The sequence below is a fragment of the Chelmon rostratus genome, chromosome 8 (assembly GCF_017976325.1).
Source record: "Chelmon rostratus isolate fCheRos1 chromosome 8, fCheRos1.pri, whole genome shotgun sequence".
NCBI classification, from domain to species: domain Eukaryota; kingdom Metazoa; phylum Chordata; class Actinopteri; order Chaetodontiformes; family Chaetodontidae; genus Chelmon; species Chelmon rostratus.
Window position 1 is genome coordinate 14,732,933 of NC_055665.1, and position 20,209 is coordinate 14,753,141.

At 46.9% G+C, this 20,209-nt stretch overlaps 1 protein-coding gene across 1 annotated transcript in view; it reads right to left on the reverse strand.

The window, feature by feature from the left end:
- The window catches only part of si:dkey-246i14.3 (ephrin A4), a 31,635-nt gene extending 11,633 nt beyond the window's left edge, over positions 1 to 20,002 (reverse strand). Inside the window, exons 1-2 of the mRNA XM_041942661.1 lie at positions 19,510 to 20,002; positions 576 to 874 (exon numbers count right to left, since the gene is read on the reverse strand). Of these exons, the coding sequence (XP_041798595.1) occupies positions 576 to 874; positions 19,510 to 19,634 (424 nt within the window). The 5' untranslated portion in view covers positions 19,635 to 20,002. The remainder of the gene's footprint in view (positions 1 to 575; positions 875 to 19,509) is intronic.
- Positions 20,003 to 20,209: the final 207 nt, after the last annotated feature.

Sequence of the window (20,209 nt, forward strand, 5' to 3'; positions counted from 1 at the left end):
ATAATTACATTTTTCAAGAACTTGAAGCGATTTTTCATGCAAACATCCCAAGCATCACCTCCTTCCAGCTTCTTAATTGTGAGAATGTGCCACTGCTGCTTGATTTATGTGAAAGTGAACTGAAAATCTTTGTTTTGGACCATTGGTTGGACAAAATGAGCAATCTGAGAGTGTCATCTTTGGCTTTAGGCAGTCGTGCTGGACATTTTAGCTATTTTTTTTTAATGTCATAGATGATTAATTGATTCCTTTAAAAAATAATCTACTGATCAACCAATAACCAAAATCTTTTGCAGCCCTAACTAATCAAAATATGTCCACTACCAGTCAGATATTTCTTCAAAATTTATTATTGTAGCCTGTATAAAGCTTTTGTATGGCTGCATGATTAAAGTAATAAGAAAAAACACATTTCGTTCAATGAATCTGCACCAAAACTCCAGTATTACTTTGGTACCGCTATCAAACTTTTTCAAATGATACCCAGCTCTATTTGAGACACACTTGAATCTCTGAACACCCTGGCTACACGATGCCCTCCACACACACAGAAACACACACGGCCTTCTACTCACAGCTATAGTAGTAGTGGCGCCCCGGCAGAAACTCAAACCCCAGCGAGAAGGGGGTGAACCTTTGGATCTTTTCAGAGAAGCGCACTGGTCCAAAGGGAGCGTAGGGGGTGTTACACTCCCACCTCTTGATGGCCCCTCTGGTCTCCACACAGCCCTGGAAAGACGCCTCTCCCACCAGGTAGAGGGCCAGCGTCTCAGGCGGCCCGGGGCCCACGGCGCCCTTGCTGGGGTAGTGTGGGCAGTAAATGTCCAGGTAGTCGTTCAGATTCACCTGGACGGACAGATCTCCTGCTGTTAACCTGGAAGGAAGAACGACAACGACATGAATATTTTATTCAATGATTACACGGAGTAATACATGACTGAAGGGGAGAGAGAGGTGGTGATTAAAGCACAGACGGAGAGAGAGGCAGAAGACAGATGACAGGTATTCCTTAATTCCTCTGTGCCTGGAGGAATGTGGGTAGTTACAGCAGATGGATAGTTCATCAATATTACACATAAAGATTACACAGGGCGATAAAACAAAGTTGTGCGTGTCTTAAAGAATGTTTGAGGAATTGATATATCACAATGATACTATGTTACTTCCATATCAGCAAAGGAGCAGTGTTGAGCGACAGCTACAGATTCACAATTCAGAATAAAACAAAACAACAATTCCTCATATGCTAATTGAGACGAGTGAGGGGAGTTCAGTGTAAAATAAACTCCCTCTGCTTTCCGCTCTCCCTCTGCACAGCGCAGATATACACAGGCGTGTACGAACTTATGCGGACGTGCATGTGCATGCACAACAACATCTTCAGTCAAGGTTGACTGGCTTTGGGCATAACAACAACTTTGGACAAGACAGCATCATTAGAACAGAAGAGCTGCATAATGCATGCTCCTTTAGACTGCAGAGCCTGACTTCTTGTCAGCTACACGGTCAAACGTGTACAAACTAATACTGAGAAAGAGAGGATGAGAGAAAGATTGAGGGAAGTAGGTGCAGGACAGCATGAGAGAGGTAAATGTAACATGAAGAAATCATCAGGCTTTGTTTGAATAACGGCATGAAAAGACAAAGTAGGAGACAGTACACGAGGAGCGCAATGTGTGACAAATGGAGGGAAGCAGTGTGAGTGATCGAGCGACATGAGACGAGGCCCAGATGAAGACAGAAGGAGACTGATGAAAGGAGAGCTGTTGAGATAGGTTAGAGCAGAGAGGTGAAAGAAAAATGAATAAGAAAGCCAAAAGAAGAGAAAAGTTGGATGAACAGGTGGAAAAAAAAGCAGAGTAAAGAGAAAAGAAAGTAAAGTGTTTTAATTAGCGACCCCAGAGAGTCTGAGTGCAGACACACAGAGAGGAGAACAACGGAGTGGAAGAAAGAGACGAGACAGGCTTTAATTGGTCTCCTCTTCGCATGGAGTGCAGGAGAAAAGAATGAGGGGCAGAATGTGGCTTGGGCAGAAGGTTCAGGTCCATCAGTGGGAGTCTTTATAGAGGGGTGACAGAGCAGAGGAGAGAGGAAGAGAGTGCTGGGAGCCAGTGAAGGGGAACATGGAAGGGGGGGTGGAATGGGGAGGGGAGATTGGTGGTGGACGGTGGAGTAGTCTCCAGTGAAGTAGGCGGACGGAGAAGAGACCAAACGAACAAATGAGAGGAAGAATATGTGTGGAGAGAAAAGGAGGAGGAGAAAGAGGTGAGCAACACTGAAATGAAGCAGATAGACATGACAGTAGGAAGGAGACTGTGATGGTCCAGCAAATCTGCAGAGGGTACCAAAGATGGATGGAGCAATGAGAGGAGAAATGACAAGAGACTGTCGGAGAGGAAAAACTGAAATAGAAACGCACGTGTTGTGTTCACTCTGAACCTTAATGTGGGGCGCAATGGTGTATATGTCTGGGTGAGATAATGGAGCAGAAAAGCAGGAAAGTGTGTGTGTGTGTGTGTGTGTGTGTGTGTGTGTGTGTGTGTGTGTCGTGGGGATGCAGGTGAGACGCTGGAGGCAGGTCTCACCAAAGCTGCTTCCTGCTCAATAGCTAGCGTGCAGAATTGGCGATCTATCAACGGGACAGGACGCCATCGATCAGTATCCCTCGCTCAGGACACACACGCACGCACACAATCCTCTGATCAATATCCCTTCTGCGAATGTGTGTGTGTGTATGTGTGTGTGTGTGTCCATGTCCGATAGCTCTATTACCTGTGTGCGCTAATTACAGCTGAACAGAGGCACTGTGTTGTTAAGAGAACACACACATACACACACACAAACACACAAACACACACTTCGTGCTACCTGTGGTGCTTTCCGAGGCTAAGAAATGTTTACTTAGGTGCACCAGCTGTGGAAGTGTGTGTGCAGGTGTGGGCAGGTGTGTGCGCGTGTTTGCGTGTGTATGCAATAATAGACGTGTGCTGTGTCAACATGCTGCACCCCCTGCGATACACGTCATTCACCTCAGGCTTCTTCTGTACTGCTCAAGTCCTGCCCCCCCCCGTCCCAAACACCAATTTGCATTCCTCCTCACCCCTTTCCTCTCCTCGATCTCCTCCCTCGTCTTTCCCCACTTTGGATAACATGCACTCATCCCCAATCTCTTGTTTCAGAGGGTGCAGCTCCTTCTGCTCGCCCTCCTATTTCTGACTCCCCTCTATCCTACACTACCTCTGCCCCCCCCCCCCCCCCCCCGCCCTTCTTCCCACAAGCCTCCAACCTCGGCCTGCGCCATATGTACGCCAGCAATTATGGAGACGGTGTGCTCTACTGATGTCAAACTGTCAGCCCTCTTTTCTATCCCCTTCCCTTCCTCCCGTTCTCTCTCTCTGGCCCTGGTAGACTTGGGTACGCCCTAATTACACTCCACATCCTCCCCTACTGCCAGCCACCATGCAGCAGAGTGGTGACAGCACAGGGGCATCATGGGAGCTGCGGGTGTGAAAGAACGGAGTAGTGGAGCAGCCTATCAGCAGAAGAGTCCTCTGGAAGCGGAGGAGAGGATTGGTTTGGTCCCACACTGGAGCAGAGGGGAGAGGGCAAAGACGCAGAACAGCGTGCGCACACACACGCGCACACACACACTCATGTGCATTTTAGCACATGTGGGTGTGATTACACACACACAAACACGCGTTCACACGCGCCGGCATACACACACGAAAGACATGAAAGCACTTCATGAGAATAAAACATGCTCTATCCCCCAAGCCAGAGGGTGATCAGTGACACCCTTCTGAGGACTGGTGCAAGCTCTTGGCTGATAAAGAAAAATCTCACAGAGGAGCCGAATCAAAACTAACACGCTGGGCTCTTCATAGAAAAGCTTGAAAAGGCAAACATTTTTTAATTACAGGACATCACATTCAAAAATTCAAATATTAAACATAAGCAACGTCCCACCAGCATGCGTCCATGTTAAAGAGTTTGCACGTATACACACATGTGCAAGTATGCGTGTGTGTATGTGTGTGCAGTTATAATGAAATGCAGGGGGTTGACTGTGGCAGAGACCTTTGATCCTTTAATATGAGAGAATAATTAAAGGAGCAACAATCCCACAACACGGCTTCAGGAATACAGAACAGATACTCGATCACGCACAGCAGCTGCATACTATGCATACTGAATACATTTAGGCACTTAACGCAAGTGCTGCACATAAACACGGGGGATAAAAATATTCTACTACAATGAAAATGCTAATAACATGCTTACACTGTGCTATGCATCCCAAATGAATGCATAAAACGTGTGTTGTAGATAATGTAAGTTTTAATAAACACTTGCACGCTTGTGACGCTAACCAGTCGGCAATAAAAGCCCGTGTGCTGCTTGTGGTGGCGACGGGAGGCCGAAAGGCTCGCTGGAGCCTCAGTTCTTCCGTGGTCGGTCACAGCGGGGTGATGGCTAACTGTGGTCACCATGCTGAATGGGCACAGCACGCTGTGGTCACTGTGCCTTGGCCGCGCGTAGCGTGACACAGCTTCAGCCTCTATGGTGGGAGCTGGAATAACACTTCGGATGATGGGGGAGGATCTGCGGTGCTCTCTGCCTGCTAGCTTAGCTATAGTGGCTGGCGGGCGCTAGCATGCTGCCAGCTACCTCACCCGGCAAGGCAACTTGCCCCGCCTGTTTTGTGGAGACATCACAACACAGGTGTGGCTAGAGGGGAAAAAAATTGAGGCAAACAAGAGGGAAAGTTTCTCCAATGCAAGCTTAAACACTAAAAAACTGGAAGGAAAAAGGGTGATGTTGGGCAGGTGAATAAAAGCAGACTTTGGAAGCCTTTCATGGGAAAAACAGCTCTGGACTGTGGGGAATAATGGATGGAAAGTATGAGAGAAGTTTATGACAAAAAGAGCCCAAAGACAGCCCAGGAGGAAAGAGGGAACAAGGCAGAACTAAAGTGGGAGAACATTCTTTCCTTGAGGACTCTGAGGCTTCAGTGACCTCGTGCTCCACAGACAATCCAGTCTACAGAGGAAGAAAGGAAAGGAATCCTGCAGCTGTAGTGCAGAGAACAGCAGGTGAAGAGGGAGACTTCATCTGCACCATTTCCAAGAATTTGCATGGCTCAAACCTTTTTGTTCCCCATTTCCTCTCTTATACTCAATCTTTTCCTGTGTGGATCCAAAACAGAGGATGCAAACCACCACCTTCCCACCCCCACCATTAGCTGTCCCCCCCTCAATGCTCACACAAAGCCATGCTGTGTCCAGAGCCAAAAACACCAGTGTTGTGTCTAACCTGGTGCTTACTCCCCTTAACGCGCACAAACAAGGACTTCACCCCCCACCTCTGACCATCTGGGGCCCCCCGCCATCCCGCCTGCCCAGCTGGCCGAAAAATCCCTTTACCACCCCCCTTCCAACCTCACACCCTCAAGACTAGATTCTCCGTGTCATCAGACTGTGGCCAAAGACGGTGATCAACCAATCCAAACAGAGAGGAAAGGGGGACTTAAGGGGAACAAGCTGTTGCTCTTATCTGCTCTTTCCTGTTTGGTATGCCTGCGTGAGTGTGAGTGTGAGTGCTTCCTTCAAGGTCAGCAGGAAGTGTATCTCTCCTCTACACCAGACCCTTTGCTTTCTTTGCAATAACTCCTAATCTCCAAATGTGGATGGTATGCAAACTCTCCTCTGACTTTTTCCTCCTCTTTCGTCTCCACCCACTTAAGTCTGTGGTTTTTCTTTGCATCCGAGTTCTGAGGATACACGCTGTATTTATATGCACTAGGATCCGGGTGACTAAACAGGGGGGAAGCCCTGTGCCTTCAAACTAATGTTACGCTGATGTCCTCATAAGGGTAGAAGGAGAGGAGCACGAGTGCACACACCGCTTGCAAAGCATCAATATGAATTTGGTGCATACGCGCTGGCCACAATGGCTGTGGATATATGTGTGTAGCCTAGATGAAGTGATTGGTTGCACCTTTCTTGCCCTGCAGGCTCCACTGAATGACCAGAAGGCACAGGGCACTCAAAGTGTGTGGATCAGCAGGCGCCCTCGTGGACCCACATTCCCTATCAATTTACAGACACAGATAAAACACTCAGATATACGCACAAACACACACACACACCTGCTGCTCCAGGCCCGAAAGGATTCCCGGCCTCAGGTAACGACAGACCCTATTTTCTGCCTGTTATGGTGTATGTCCTCCTCTGTGTGTGTGTGTGTATATGTGTGTCCATTCTGTGGGACTCAGCAGCACAACAGGATGTATAGCTACGGCCGTCAGAGCTGAGGAAAATTGCATGATTCAGGCCCACAGGGCCCATCAGTATGGAAACCAATCCATCGGAACCATTTTGATACGGCTGCAGGTCTGCAGAAACCATCATCCCCCTTTGTGGCAGAGCTCTGTCATGCATAGGCACTGCGCTCCATGTGTGGTCTCGTCTGATACTAAAATAAGCTTTCCAGTGACTTTTCTGGGAGGTATGAAATTACCGTCCACAATATAAATGGACAAGAGTGCAGTCTTGCAGTCTATGGCTGGTTTATATTTTTGCTGCTTGACCAAAAAACACCGTATGCCGAAATGTTGCTTCACTACGCCCATGGCAGCACGGCAGCGGCCAAAAGCGTCGTCTGACTTGACTCTCCCACCTGCTCTGCGTGGAGGTGGCCACACTTGTGAGAGGAGCGTGAGGGAAAAAAGGGCACGAGGTAAAGAGTTCGGGCTCTCGCGCAAAGAGGAGGGACGGGGAAAGTGTGCGGCAAGAGAGCCGTGCATGGGCGAGAGCGGAGTGCACGTACGGCGAGGGGTGCGCGAGGGGGTAAATAAGGTCAGACGTGCCGTTGCCAGGACAACAACCAATCCGGAGCTGGGATTGGAGCCAAGCCAGTGCCCCACCCATCCATCCTTCGCTCCATCCGTCTTTTTCCCTGCATCCCTCCGTCGGACAGCCTAAACCTCAGAGTAATGAGTGCTCTCCATGTTTCTGCAGTCTAAATGGAGCTGCAGTGTAAATACAGGGCTGATTTGTACAGGTGCCAGCCTCGGATACATAAACCTGAATATAGCTACAGTACCTCACCGCTCAGCCACTGACAGGACGGACGAAGGGGGGAGCAAGACAGTGACAGCTATGACGGGTGGACACAAAAAGCCATGATTCAAACTATTTATGAAATCTATCACAGCGTATTGCTACAAAGTGGCAGCTGGGCTGATCCGCTGTGTCAACATCATTTGTCTCATGTTTATGTACTAACTTGGCTGTTTGGGCCCGTCGGCTTTGCACACAGCGCAGCGGCAGATAAGTCCAGCTAAAGAGGGGGTGTAGACAAATTAATGTTGTAGTTGGAGTAAATACTACTAACGCCAAGGTTAGTCATACTGGGTTCATGCCAATGGGGCAGGTGGTGTTTGGTCAAGGTGGATCTTTTTTCTGTTGATTCTAAAAATACAGTGATTTAATGATAAAAACATCATGTGTAGTACATGTTGGTTTAAAGCTGAAACAATTAGTCAATCTGCTGAATTTTTCTTTTTTAATCAAAATTGGCAGCAATTCTCTGCTCACAGCTTCTGAAATGTTAAAGTCTGCAGCCGCTCTCTGTTTTACACCATCACACATCGTATATTGTTGGGATGTAGGCTGTTATTCAGATGAAACAAGCAGTTTAAAGATGTCACAAGCAGATTAATCGATAGTCGTCGTTTAGTTTCAGCTTGTCACCTCTGGTCCTCTTTCCAGTGCGGCTCGCCTGTTATTGTCTCACACTGTTTGTTCCCCCTTCAAATCACAAAAAGCGTTTGTTTTTGTGATTTTGTGTTGGGTAAAGATGATTTGACCACTTTGGAGCTGTCAGCTGCTTTAAAAACTCACGCTGGAGTGCTGTTTGTTTACTCGACAACAAATGCTGCTAATTGGAATTCAACCAAATATGACCCATCTTTGTCGCAGTGTTTGTAATTGTTTTTTTCTGTCTTTCACGTCACCAATAAACAGCTTTTGCTAGCAACACTTTATAGTTTTGTTCTTGATTTCTTTAAGAAGTTTTTTCATGTGCTTATCACTTTTTTCCCCGCTCGTCGCAGCACTACACCCTCATCTATTATATTAACTTTACTTAACTACACTTATCTGTGTCTCAGGTCTTTCAGCGAGGCCCACCTGTGTAAGTGGGTTAAGGAGGACATGCCAACAACACCCCGTAAAGCACACACACACACACACATTTACTCACATACACTCTTCACTGTAGTGAAAAGGGCGCTCGCAAAGCAAATACACTCAGCCAATAAATCAGACTTGGCTTTGAGAATCCATCATTTACTAAGTGGGTCACACTTCTGATGCCATAGACACTCTTTCTTTGCCATTCCTGTACGCTGGTTTTGTCTCTCTCTCCGTGATGTGAAGGTCAGCGCTGGATAGGCAGCATCCGCTTTTCACCCCAGGTGCGCCTTCGCTCTCGCTTTCCCTCTGTGTGTGATTATTTGGTGGATATAAGCAAAAGGATGGCCGGCTGGAGGGCGAGAGATGCCCTTCAGTCACTCAGTCAGTGAGGCACATACACACACACAGAGCTAAGACATGTCAAGGAAACCTGGCCTAATACAGCCAACAGGGCTGAATTATTTAAACAGAGGGAAGGAGAGGAAAGGAGAAGATGGAGGAGAAAAAGAGGCACGAGAGTTGAGGAGTAAATAGAGTAAGCTGGCCCCTTTCAGTCGCTCTGACTCCTGTGAGTGAACTTATTTAAAAACTTCTATACTCGGTTTCACTCCCATCTGCTTTCTTCCACCCCATCTTCAGCAGGGTCTCATTTCCTCACCCTGTCAGCGTGCCTACACCTTCTCGTCCTCTCTTCCCTCCGCTGCTTCTTCCACCACTATTTCACCCACTTCACCCCCCCAGTCTTTCTCTCTGTTTATCTAAGCACTTTCACGGTCACTGCTTTGGAATCCCAGGAGTCTAAACTGGCCCCTTCCCTCTCCCCGCCTCGCAGCCGATCCATGCCTCTCTCTCCCTCTCCATCTTTCTCCGTCACATCGGTTAAGATTCATATCGCTCTGTGCATCGGGGGTATGGAAGGTCCCCCTTATTCCCCCCTCAAGGCAGCCAGCTTTGTCCTGTTCTAGTCACGCACAGCCACCCACCCGCCCGCCCCGCCCTCACACACATGAATACACATGCACACTGATGTCTAATATCCATCTCTTCAAAAGAGAGATTTTTTTTTAAAGCAAGATCCGTCCATGTGGCATCAAAGTTAATAAATGTGTCTTATTTATAAACTCACTACAGTATATTCAGCTCCAGTACATTAGATTATCCATTGCTTTACAGTGTGTGCATAAAATTTACGCTTTAACATTTGGTCTGATATAACTGGATGCCATTCTTTGCCTCAAGGCCGGATGCCCCTGAATTTTCTTAGAGGGGCAAGTTGAGTTCCACAACACTGATGAAGGGTTCGGACACAATAAGCGGGAGGGAGGTTTAGGAGCGCAGAGGAAGGAAGTGGTGAGGGTCAAGAGGAGAGGTGCAGACGGCAGGCACACACAGGGCTAACAACAGCCCGACACTGGGTCGGGATTAACTGATTAATATGGGATTAAAGATGACTGGTCGCTACTTAAAGTAATGAACCACAGTGACCCAAAATTACAAGATTAACACGCATGGGGTACAGTGTGGATGAGTGTTTCTGCTTGTAGGAAGTACACTGTAAATCAGCTCCAAAGTAAGCAAATGCCACAGAAAGCCAACTTGTTTAGGGATTCAGTGTCTGCCTCTGATGAAGAACAACACCGCTCACAACAATTTTCTGTTCTGAAAGGAAATCCATCAGGGAACCTCCTTAAATGTAAAAAATGTAGTGAGTAAGGGATTTTCTGACTTTCATGACTAGGCATTTGTCAGCGGGTGTATTTTTAGGAGAACACACAGATTAATTCTACAATCATAAACACGGAGCCTCTGCTCCAGTGTTTTGAGGAGCGTGCTGCGTACAGGAACTCCATTTCCAGCTGAATAGGAGAGCAATGAGATTCATGAGTTCTCCTGCTACAAGGCCATAGCTATGGAGATTTGGGACAAGGCTATTTCCCCTCTTCCATTCAGCACAAAAATACCACCACTCCTCTGCATGCTCTCAGACTGTGAATTACAACCATTTGATCATTTCTGATGAATACAACAAAACATACTTTTGGACGGCGACAGAGAGCAATTCATTAAAAAAATTGTTTACATGAAAAATCTGTACAAAAAATAAATGAATAAACATTTTTAACTGATGACACAGTTGAATAAACTTCGCCTCAAGCAACAGTAGCTTGAACAGTATGTCCAGTATTTAACTTGCTACTCTGCATACTAACATGTCAGCAGCCTGTCACTGTAGTAGATGGTACTCGCTACCTTTGCTTCCTGCAAAAGCAATAACATATGCACCGTACTGCGATAAAAAGGCAGATACAGTGGAAGGTGAACAGATACCACTCATCGAGCTGCATGACGGCAGGTTGATCAAAGAACTAATTCTGATGAAAAAAAAAAGAGTGCACATTCACCCAAACTCATAAATAAAAGATTTGATTGGAACAAAATGTTGAAAAAAGAGGAGGGAAGGGCAGAAAAAAGAACAAGGAAGCAGAGAGAAAAAATAGCAGCCGGAGCACCAGGAGACAGAGATCAAGCTGCGCATTACTGCGCACCCGAAAATCATGTGGTACTGGTTATTGCTACAAAAATAACACAGCCAAATACGCTGGCACGCGCGCACACACACACACACACCCATTTGTGCTTCTATCCTTGTGAGGACACTCATTCCCCAGCCCCTTACTCTAGCCTTAACCATCTCGACTAAATGCCTAACCCAAACCTAAACCTCATTCCTACTGACCCTTAAAAACGAGACTCACCCCTCCAACAGCCCTTTGAAGGCAAAAATGTCCACACTTTCTAAAGATAGATGTACAAGTACACACACACACACACACACACATACCAAAAACATATCTCATAATCTTACTGTAAGCCTCAAAAAATCTGAGCGCAGGCATGTTTGAATAAGCATATGGTGCCACATTCCATTCATACTTGTCCTTTTTTATGCAGGTAAAGACACTCGACTGAGATTTTACAAGATGCATAATCATACACGGTGTGCTTAAATAACACACACACACACACTGACACGCACTGACACGCACTGACACACCAGGAAGCAGTGTCAGTTCTAAATGGGGTGTGATTCCTACTGGGGCTCTCCCCAGCGTCCGAGCAGCCATGTGTGAGTGTGTGTGCAAGCGGGGTGATGGTACTGTGTGTTTCTGTGCCACACCTGTATACAAGCCTGCGTCACAGATTGTGTGTGAGCCCCTGTGTGTGTGCTTCTAGGGAGGGAGGGGCGGAGGAGGGGAGGGGGGGCGCCTCACGCCTGCTTGTGACAGTGATAGTAATACCTGCTGACATCCTTTCTTCCTTCTCTCCCTCTCTCCCTCTCACCTCATCCCTCCATCCCTTGGGGCCTTCCCAGGCTGTTTTGGGAGTTGAAATCTGTTGACTCTTTCCCTACCACCCTCCCCTTAACGCATTCTCCATCCCTCGCTCCCTCCACTGCAGGTCTAATGTTTTCACAATCTCTGGGGGAGGACGAGAAAAAAGGGAAGCAGAGAGGGAGTGTGTGTGCGTATTCATATGTGGTGTGTGGTATGTGTATGCCAGCCCAAAAAGAAACAGAGGAGTGTGTGTGTTTCACATCACTGGGGGCCAGAAAGTAGGCTGTGCTGCCATACTTCTGGGAGGCAATGCCAAAATAATATTAGTTTTTGTTCTGCCACGGAAAAGCCTCCAAAAAAATCATACAGCAGATTCAAAATATCTGCAAAAAATCTGTCATGTGATCCACCTCGTCTGGAAATCACAAAGCACGGGATCAAAGGAGGCTTTTTTAGGCACTGAGAATGTTACTTGAAGTCATCTTTTCAACTACGAGAAGTTAATTCTGATCAGCGGAGTCGTTTAGGAAAAAAGTGCCATCCACCGCCTGAACACACACGCGAGCTCACACCCCTTCCAGTTTTTTTTACTCAAGTGTCTCTTTGTTGTGTCTAGATAAAGTGTGGAGGAGCTGCGTTTTATACCACGTTTATTAGTCCATAAAGTTTGCTCTGGTGTGAAGAGGGCCGCTCCTAATTTGTCCTCCGCGACTTCTGGACACGCGCCATCTCACTCAGGGCACGCTGGCGACCCTGCTGCATGTGCTAGTTCACCAGACAGGTGGATTTTAAATGACCGGCGGAGGACATAATCAGTAGACGCTAATCGATACATGTAGGCTGACGAGGCAGCAGGTCAAAGAGAGTAACCTACACAAGCAAGACCTGAGAATTTGTGCAGAGTATTCTCTGCTCTTTGCTATTTAGGGTTTTTTCCATTTCCTGCAGAGGGTGCAGGCCTGTAATAGAATTTGTATGATTTCATTTAAAAGCAAAGTGCATTTTATCCTTCGGCATGCCTTTCCATGGCTGAACGCCAGCTCGTGTCATTATTATAGAGGTACTAGCCACAATATTTCTTTTAAAAAAGTCACACTTGAAAGTGCTTCTCTATTGTTTTTACCAGCCACATTGTGACTGGAACGGTTATGACCAACGAAGAGTTAAAACTATGATCAGGTTCCTTGAGTTGTTCCACCCAGTGACATATTGCATTGAGGTCTTTTAACAAAAAGTGTGTCACTCACTTCTCTTTAACACTGTGTCTCCAAATTTGTCGGCTTGTGATCTGACTGGCAACACAGCCTCAGCACACAAGGCTGACTGGCTCGTGCAGACCCAAACGAAAAGGAAACCATGCTGCACTGGGAGACTCGTATCAATATGCTTCACGGGTTCCTATGAATAACAAAGACGTTTCCTCACAGGCTTCATCAGGTTTGTTGAGCAAAACGGACCCTCGCATCCAAGAGCTCTGACCTAAAAGGAAAACTGCAGCAGCTATTGTGCAGCTATTATAGAGCGACTGCCCATAAACACCTCTGAAGCCTTGAAGTATGGTGGCAAACATGTCTCAGTGTCCTCCTGGCAGCGAGGACCTGGTGTGGTACAATAATCCAGGTTTCTGCTACAGCCTTTTGCTCTAGCTGGGTCAATACTAATTCAATTTCTGTCTCAGGGAATTCCCAGGTTGCCTCTTGGCAGGATTTCTGAGCTGAGTGGAAGAGCATTGTGCGAGGTTATATGTACTTGAGATTGTGTGTCTGCCTGTGCCTGTGCCTGCGTGCACATGTGTGTGTGTGTGTGTGTAATTCTAAAATGTTGGCTAAACAACGAGCAGACTGTGCTATTTTGCCAAAGCTTAAGTTGATACTGTTTCCCACATTTTTGAGTGTACATATTCTCACGCCACAATCTAATTGCTGTTTTGTATGTCAAAGAGATACACAGTTGGCGGGACACCTACAACAATGCCAGCTCATTGTGTTGCCATGAATGAATGGATGCGCTCCCGCTCGGCGCTCACCAGCAGCCCTTTAACGACCATAACCGCCCTCTTCACACACGTGCGGCACCGGCAGCCATTTTGTGCCAAAGCCGGGCTGTGCTGTGCCAGGCGAGCGGCGGACAAGGCTGAACCTCATTTCATTCCACAGCTGTTCCACCCCACTTGGAGACATTCATACAATGCAACTTATTACAGCTTAATGCAACCTAATATTGATGTATGTGTGTACACAGAGAAACGGGCCAGCGTGGGGAGAGAAATTGGGAGAGAGATGGGTCCATATGCAGCCTAGCGATAATGCGAGAAGCCGCTGATAATATCTGGGTGTTAAATTGGTATCGATTGACTAAATATCCTGACCAGGAGGAGAGAGCGGCCGTCCTTTCATGCTTGTACACCATGTCTGCTCCGACGGCTCCGAGCTGCACTGTGACTATCTGATCCATTTTAATACAGTCGTCCTCACTGCCAGGCCTCTGCCCAAACCTCATTTTCAACACAGTGTGCTTGAGTCTTCCTGTGTGTGTGCGTGTGCATATCTCTGCGAGATTATTCTTGTTGTGCAACTTTTATGTTGGTTTCATTCGAGGGTATAATGTAACACTAAACAGTGAAAATGGAGGATTACAGATTTCACACAGATATACAGATGAAAAGGAGGCAGTGTCAGGACAGTTGGTGGTAACCTGTAGCCATTTCTGTAAAGATTCACCTGAAATACTTCACAAAATGAGGCCACGTGACACTTTACAGGAAAAGACTTGGCTGCACGATGCTCTATCAGCACGCCCCGCCTTTAAAAAAACCAAGTATCCAAAGGCAACAACATGCCTTTTCCCTCCAACACTTCAGTCACACCTAAAATCAACTAACGAGTGGAAACAAAACAATGACCCATTTAGATGAGAGGCCGGCACAGCGGTTGGTATGTTCCCACAGCCACACACCGCTGGCCGGAACTTAGGATTTTTCCAGTAAAAGCCACTTTCACTACTCACTGTGAGTGGAAGAGAAGCCTAAAAAAACTAGTCAAAAACATGAATCATGTGCGAGATCACAACTGAATCAAAACCCCTGAGTGTTTTAATAGGGCCGGGCATCCTGGTGCATTTCTGGCTTTTGTTTTTTCCAGAGCTGAAATTTATCACACTCCATCTCTTCTCAAGGAAACAAACAGTTCCCTTTTTACGCAAGCCGGCAGGTCACTTCCAAACACACACGCACACACCTCGAACAGAGCCATTGTTGCGCCGAAATGAAGTTCAGCCGACAACAATGGCACCAAATGTCAATTCGCTGGCGTACAAATCACTAAAATCACTGCCTCGCATTGTTTTCCGACAGAGATGAAGAAGCTCAAGTGTACACACGGTTAACTCATCCGCCGTTTACCTCCAGATAATACACTCAATACCACAAACAGACAAAACACATTTACAAAAGACAGATAAGGTACACAATCGCGCTCACAAGCACATCTCTGGATCTCTGCAGACCGCAGCCAGCGAGACAATAGGCATTGACACAGAAAAGGGAGAGAGACATTGATACAACTAGGTGACAGATGAGGAGAGAGAGAGGAGGGAGAGAGAGAGAGACAGAGAGAGAGAGAGAGAGAGAGATTGCTTTGTTAGCAGGACAGGGAATAAAGTGGTAATTACCTCACTGTGGGTTTGTTGATTATAGTTCAGCCAGGTTCTCCATGTTAATCATTTACCAGGGGAAGACAGAGATTAGTACAGAGACAGACACAGAGAGGAGAGATAGCAGACAGCGTGAGAAATATATTCATTTACACACACACACACACACACAAACACACATGGTGAAAAAATAATAAAACATAAATAAAAAAAGAAATCAATCCAGATGTGCAATCATCTCCTGTGACAAGACACAATTACAAACACTGTCTGCTTTCACTTTACTGTATACTGCATGTGGTGTGTGTGTGTGTGTGTGTGTGTGTGTGTGTGTGTGTGTGTGTGTGTGTGTGTGTGTGTGTGTGTGTGTGAAAGAGAATGAAGGTGTGGTATGCAGAATGTGATTTACTTTGGTATTTAAACTAGATCATTCATGAGTGCACACACAGAGGGAAATGATGCATAAACAGAGCAGAGATTACATGGAAGACTTATGAGGGGTGCTTTCAATAAAGATACAGAAAACCAATACAAATATTCATCTCCCCACGCACCGTTTAAACATGCTTCACCGGCTCGGAGCTCACCCCGAGCCTGCGTCAAAAAAGGGGAGAGAGATACAGACGGGAAGAAAGAGAGAGAGTGTGTGCTCAGAGGGGTCTGGACGGGTTTGCTGTTGTTTAACATGCTTTAAGGTCTGTGTCCAAACTTGCAGAGTGTGTTCAAGTGAGAGCAGGAGAGGATAAAGGTAGGAGGAACTGGTTGTAATATTGCTATAGTGCAGTATGTCTCCATGTAAACAGTGAAATCTCCAATTAACACCCAGCTAATCCGCCGTTCTGCGGTAAAGAAAAGACAAGAGCAGTCAGGAAACAAGAGTCTAACGTTTGAGCTGCGATCCAGAGGAACTGTTGAAACAAGTCTACCTGCTGCCATGTCGGATAAGAGGGAAAGCACTGGTAGAGGCGTGAGCCAAGAGCAAGGGTAAGTCAGAGGACAAGGAAATGGAGGAGCTTATTTAAGGTTCAGGTGTGGGTGACATTTATTCTTGTTACAGATGTATGAGCAGCACATATATAGATGGCAATAGCCTCTTTCAAGGCATCCCTTGCAGGAAAAAGGAAAAAAGTAATTCAATCCCTAAAGTTTTGGTGCTCTGAGTAAACTTTCCGACAGATCTTGAGTGAATTTATGAGGATGAATGTAGCACAAGAGGCGGACACTGTTGTATCAGCAAATAGGCAGGTCAACTTATTTGGTCCAACAAGTTTTAAAGCACACCATGGTACCGAGGAGGAGGCTTAATATACCAATAAACTAGTCTGAGCCCTCGACTCAGGGGAGAGCTGAGGTATACTGTCAGCACACGTGCAAGCACACACTCCAGCTTAAAGCGCTCTGGTTATAATATTTTACTAACCTTTAACTGCTCCAGGAAGCAAAAAATAATTCCTCCTCTAATAAGGAGCTATTGCTCTGAGAGAAACACTGTAATAAAATCGAGAACGATCGTAAAACCCTGTTCATAAAATCATAAAAGAGGGCAATCAGACCGCTTGAGCCCCACAATGAAGGAGGCCAGGGTATCTGACTCCAAGATGTTCAACGCCGACCCTGCAGTCAGGCCATCGCTTCCATTTCGGGGCCCCATCTTTCAATGTGGAGGGTGCTAAATGTGGGTCGGTCAAAGTGTTTCGCTGAGCCTTTGTTACAGCCGTATTAACCAGCAAAGAGCAGAGCAACACGGGCCTCCGGTCTCCACTTCAGTGCCCCCGCTTCATTAAAACCATAAATCTAGATGTCGAAGGAAAGGTGACGGCCAGAGAATGTCTCCTGTCATCTATATTAAAAGGAGCCTGTTTGCTCGCCAGCTACAGCTGCGTTATATACGAGCTCAGCCGCTAATGTCGTGTCTGCGACGGCAGCTCGCTCCTCTTTAGCTGTTTTTACACTGTCTCGAGATAGCAGGAATAATGACGGCACGAATGAACCGGTCTCAATTCATCAACTGGCTTTCAGCTGTCTCACTAGCTCAACATTCAATAGATCAATGGGCAGAAGGAAGCAAGCACCGAGGCCAAATCAACAGCATTCTGCCAATATAGTGCAGTAAATGTAAGACACAATCCGTAAATCTCCATTTTTTTGGTGTTTGGAGCTTGTAAAGTTGAGGCGTTAGCTAATATACGGACACGAGGCCTCATTAGCATGCACTTTAAGTCTTGATTCTGGCAGCCAGGTGAGTTTGAGTCCAAAGTTGACTCTCCTCTGAGCCCAGGACATGTTTTGCTCTCAACCAGCTCCTGAGGGAAATATCTGGCTCTGTAGCTGCTAAATGCTGCAGTGGTCGCTAACTTTGCCCCTCTGCTGTTTGGTGTTGACCAGGTAGCATGCAGTGGCTGTGTTAGAGCTATTTTGCTATAAACAGTGCTGATGAAAGCGGTGAAACTGAATCAAAACAGTGAAGTTGCTGCTGTCAAACCAAAACAATGAGATGAAAGAAGCTAAAATGCTGTGTAGAACCAGGGGAACTGCAGTCAGACGGTAGTTCTCTTGTCACTGAAATCACCAGATCCATTGCTAATATAAAAATATGGGCCAAACAAATCAAAAAGCCAAATGTATTTCTGTATTTTGTGATCTAAGACGCCTTTAGTAACATGAGCAACGAGTGGCATCGCCCTCCTGTTTCTGTCCTCCCTTTCCCTCATCGGGCTGCACTTACAGGCCTCAGGACAAGCTGGCTGCCAGGCTGGCAGCTAATAGAAAATATGGTATGGGAAAATGACTGAAGCTCAACTAATCACACCGCCAATATCCATCATTGGGCAGGAGGGAGTCGTGAAAGATAAAGGGCGGAGTGGGGGGAGCGCAGACAAAAAAAAAATGAAAAGGAGAGCGGGATGTAACAAGGGAGGTAATGAAGAGTGAGGAGAGGAGAGGAGGAATGAGAGAGAGTCCTGGCTGTAAACCCAGGGGATTGTGAACCGGGCGCAGCATCACGGCTGTGCTGATAGCTTTGTGATTGGGTGGTGTTGCTGATGAGAGTGATTCTCTGCCACAGTGGGTTACCCTCCGCCGTGATGCTGATGGCATTGTGATTGTGTGGTGTTGCAGCCAACTGTGTGGCCCTGCCACAGGCTGCGACCATTCAACCCTGAATCTCTGGGGAACAAGAAGGTGCTTCCTAATCCTCACAGTGTTCCTCCTCGCCACATTTCTGCTGGATCCCAATTACTGGACTGGGTTTTACCCGCCTGGACACACTGGACAGAACCTCAGCTGACTCCAGTGCAGGATGAGTCCTGCAGACCTGACAAAGGAGCCCTTGGGGAAATTAGCGGCCCCAGGAGTCATATTTCTGTTGCATTTTGTGCACCCACAAATGTAAAATACATGACAAAACTGTGACTGACAAAGTGGCCGCTGTGGCCAACGGCTATTAAGTAAAAAGGTCATTCATCTGAAAGAGTGTTTGGGGAATCGGGCCTTGCAGAGAGCGAGAGTCTCTAAATAAGCGAGTAAGAGAATGGCGACTGTGCTATTTTGGGCACTGGCCCTACTGGCCCTGCAGGTCTTCCACCTCAACCCTCGAATCAGCCAGACTAGAACACCTGGATCAGCAGGTGAGCCTGACTCTGCCTCGCTAATGGCCCCAATCAAGCCATTACACACACACTCACAAACACAAACGCACACATCTTCCCATTACCTAACTACACAGGCGCACAGCAGCACTTTAGCCTTTAATATACACCTGTGTCCCCAGAATGCTATCTAGGACACTATTCAGAACAAACACTTTAGAAGAAACCCTTACTTCTGGCATTACATAAGTAGCATAATCACCAACTCCAAAACGCAGTGGACAGGTGAAAGCCAGAGTTAGAGTGCAGTCTTTGTGATAAAGATAACTATAGCAGCAGAAGAAGGTGAGATCAGGCCACCTGAAATGAGCCCAGGACTCCAGAGTCCAGGCTTCGTGATTTAACTAAAATACCGGTCTGATAGCTTATGGGTTAGTCCGGGTTTCAGGTAATCATACCTGCTCTGCACCCCTCGTCAATTAAGCACACCAGGACGTGATGTGCCGCATAGCAGAGATTCTTTAAACCAACTAAAGCCTGACTCATTTGGTAGGAATTAGTGTGGCACTTGTGCAATAGCCTGGCACTGCAAGTTCAGACCGGCCACGTTTGTTCTGCGCAAAGTGGGCAGAAATGAGCCAAATTCTGCTCTTAACTTTAAACCCTCATTTGGCCCACAGTAAGAAACAACCTCACTTTGAGGGGAGCGTCATTAAGCGCGCGGCGTTTGCTCACCTTGTGTTGGTTGAATTCCAATACACGACGTGTCTTTTGGCCACGGCAGCTGAAATGATGTTTAAGAGGAAAACGGTGGCTTTCCAGGCAGGCACAGCTCCCGGAGTCCACACTGGGGAGCCCATGCTGACCGCCGCGGGGGCCGCGGAGAGGCTCTGCACCGGCTGGGAGTGGCGTGCAAATCAGGTGAGGAGCTCGGCGAACAACTTTCCTCCAGCAGCTTTTCACCAAGTCATGGACAAAAACTCAGCACTCGTACGTCACCTGCTGCTGCAGTTTCGCATGATGCATTAAGGTAAAGTGATTAAAGTCGCTTAAAAAAACAAACAAACAAAAAAAAAAAACAGGTTAAATTACAGGCTGCAGAGTGGAAGGTGAGACGCTGTCCACGGTCCGCATGATGGTTTCAGGCTGAGATCTCCTCACTGAAAAACAGATTAAGCCTGAGTTTAAAGGTCAGTTTCCAGTGTACAGTAATGAGTCAGATTTGAAGTTGAAACTGCCAGCTGGTTTGGCAGCAACAGGCTGAGGAGCGCTGGAAGGGCGGATCCGCCGAGCTGAGGGCGGCGCCGGTGAAACTTTGGACCAATCAGCCCACAAGGGTGTGGTGATGTGCGGTACTGTAACGCGCATTAAATCCTTGTGAGGTGCGCCGACTGGTGTGGAGAGACAGTCTGTCACTGTTCCAGTTTTTCAGGAC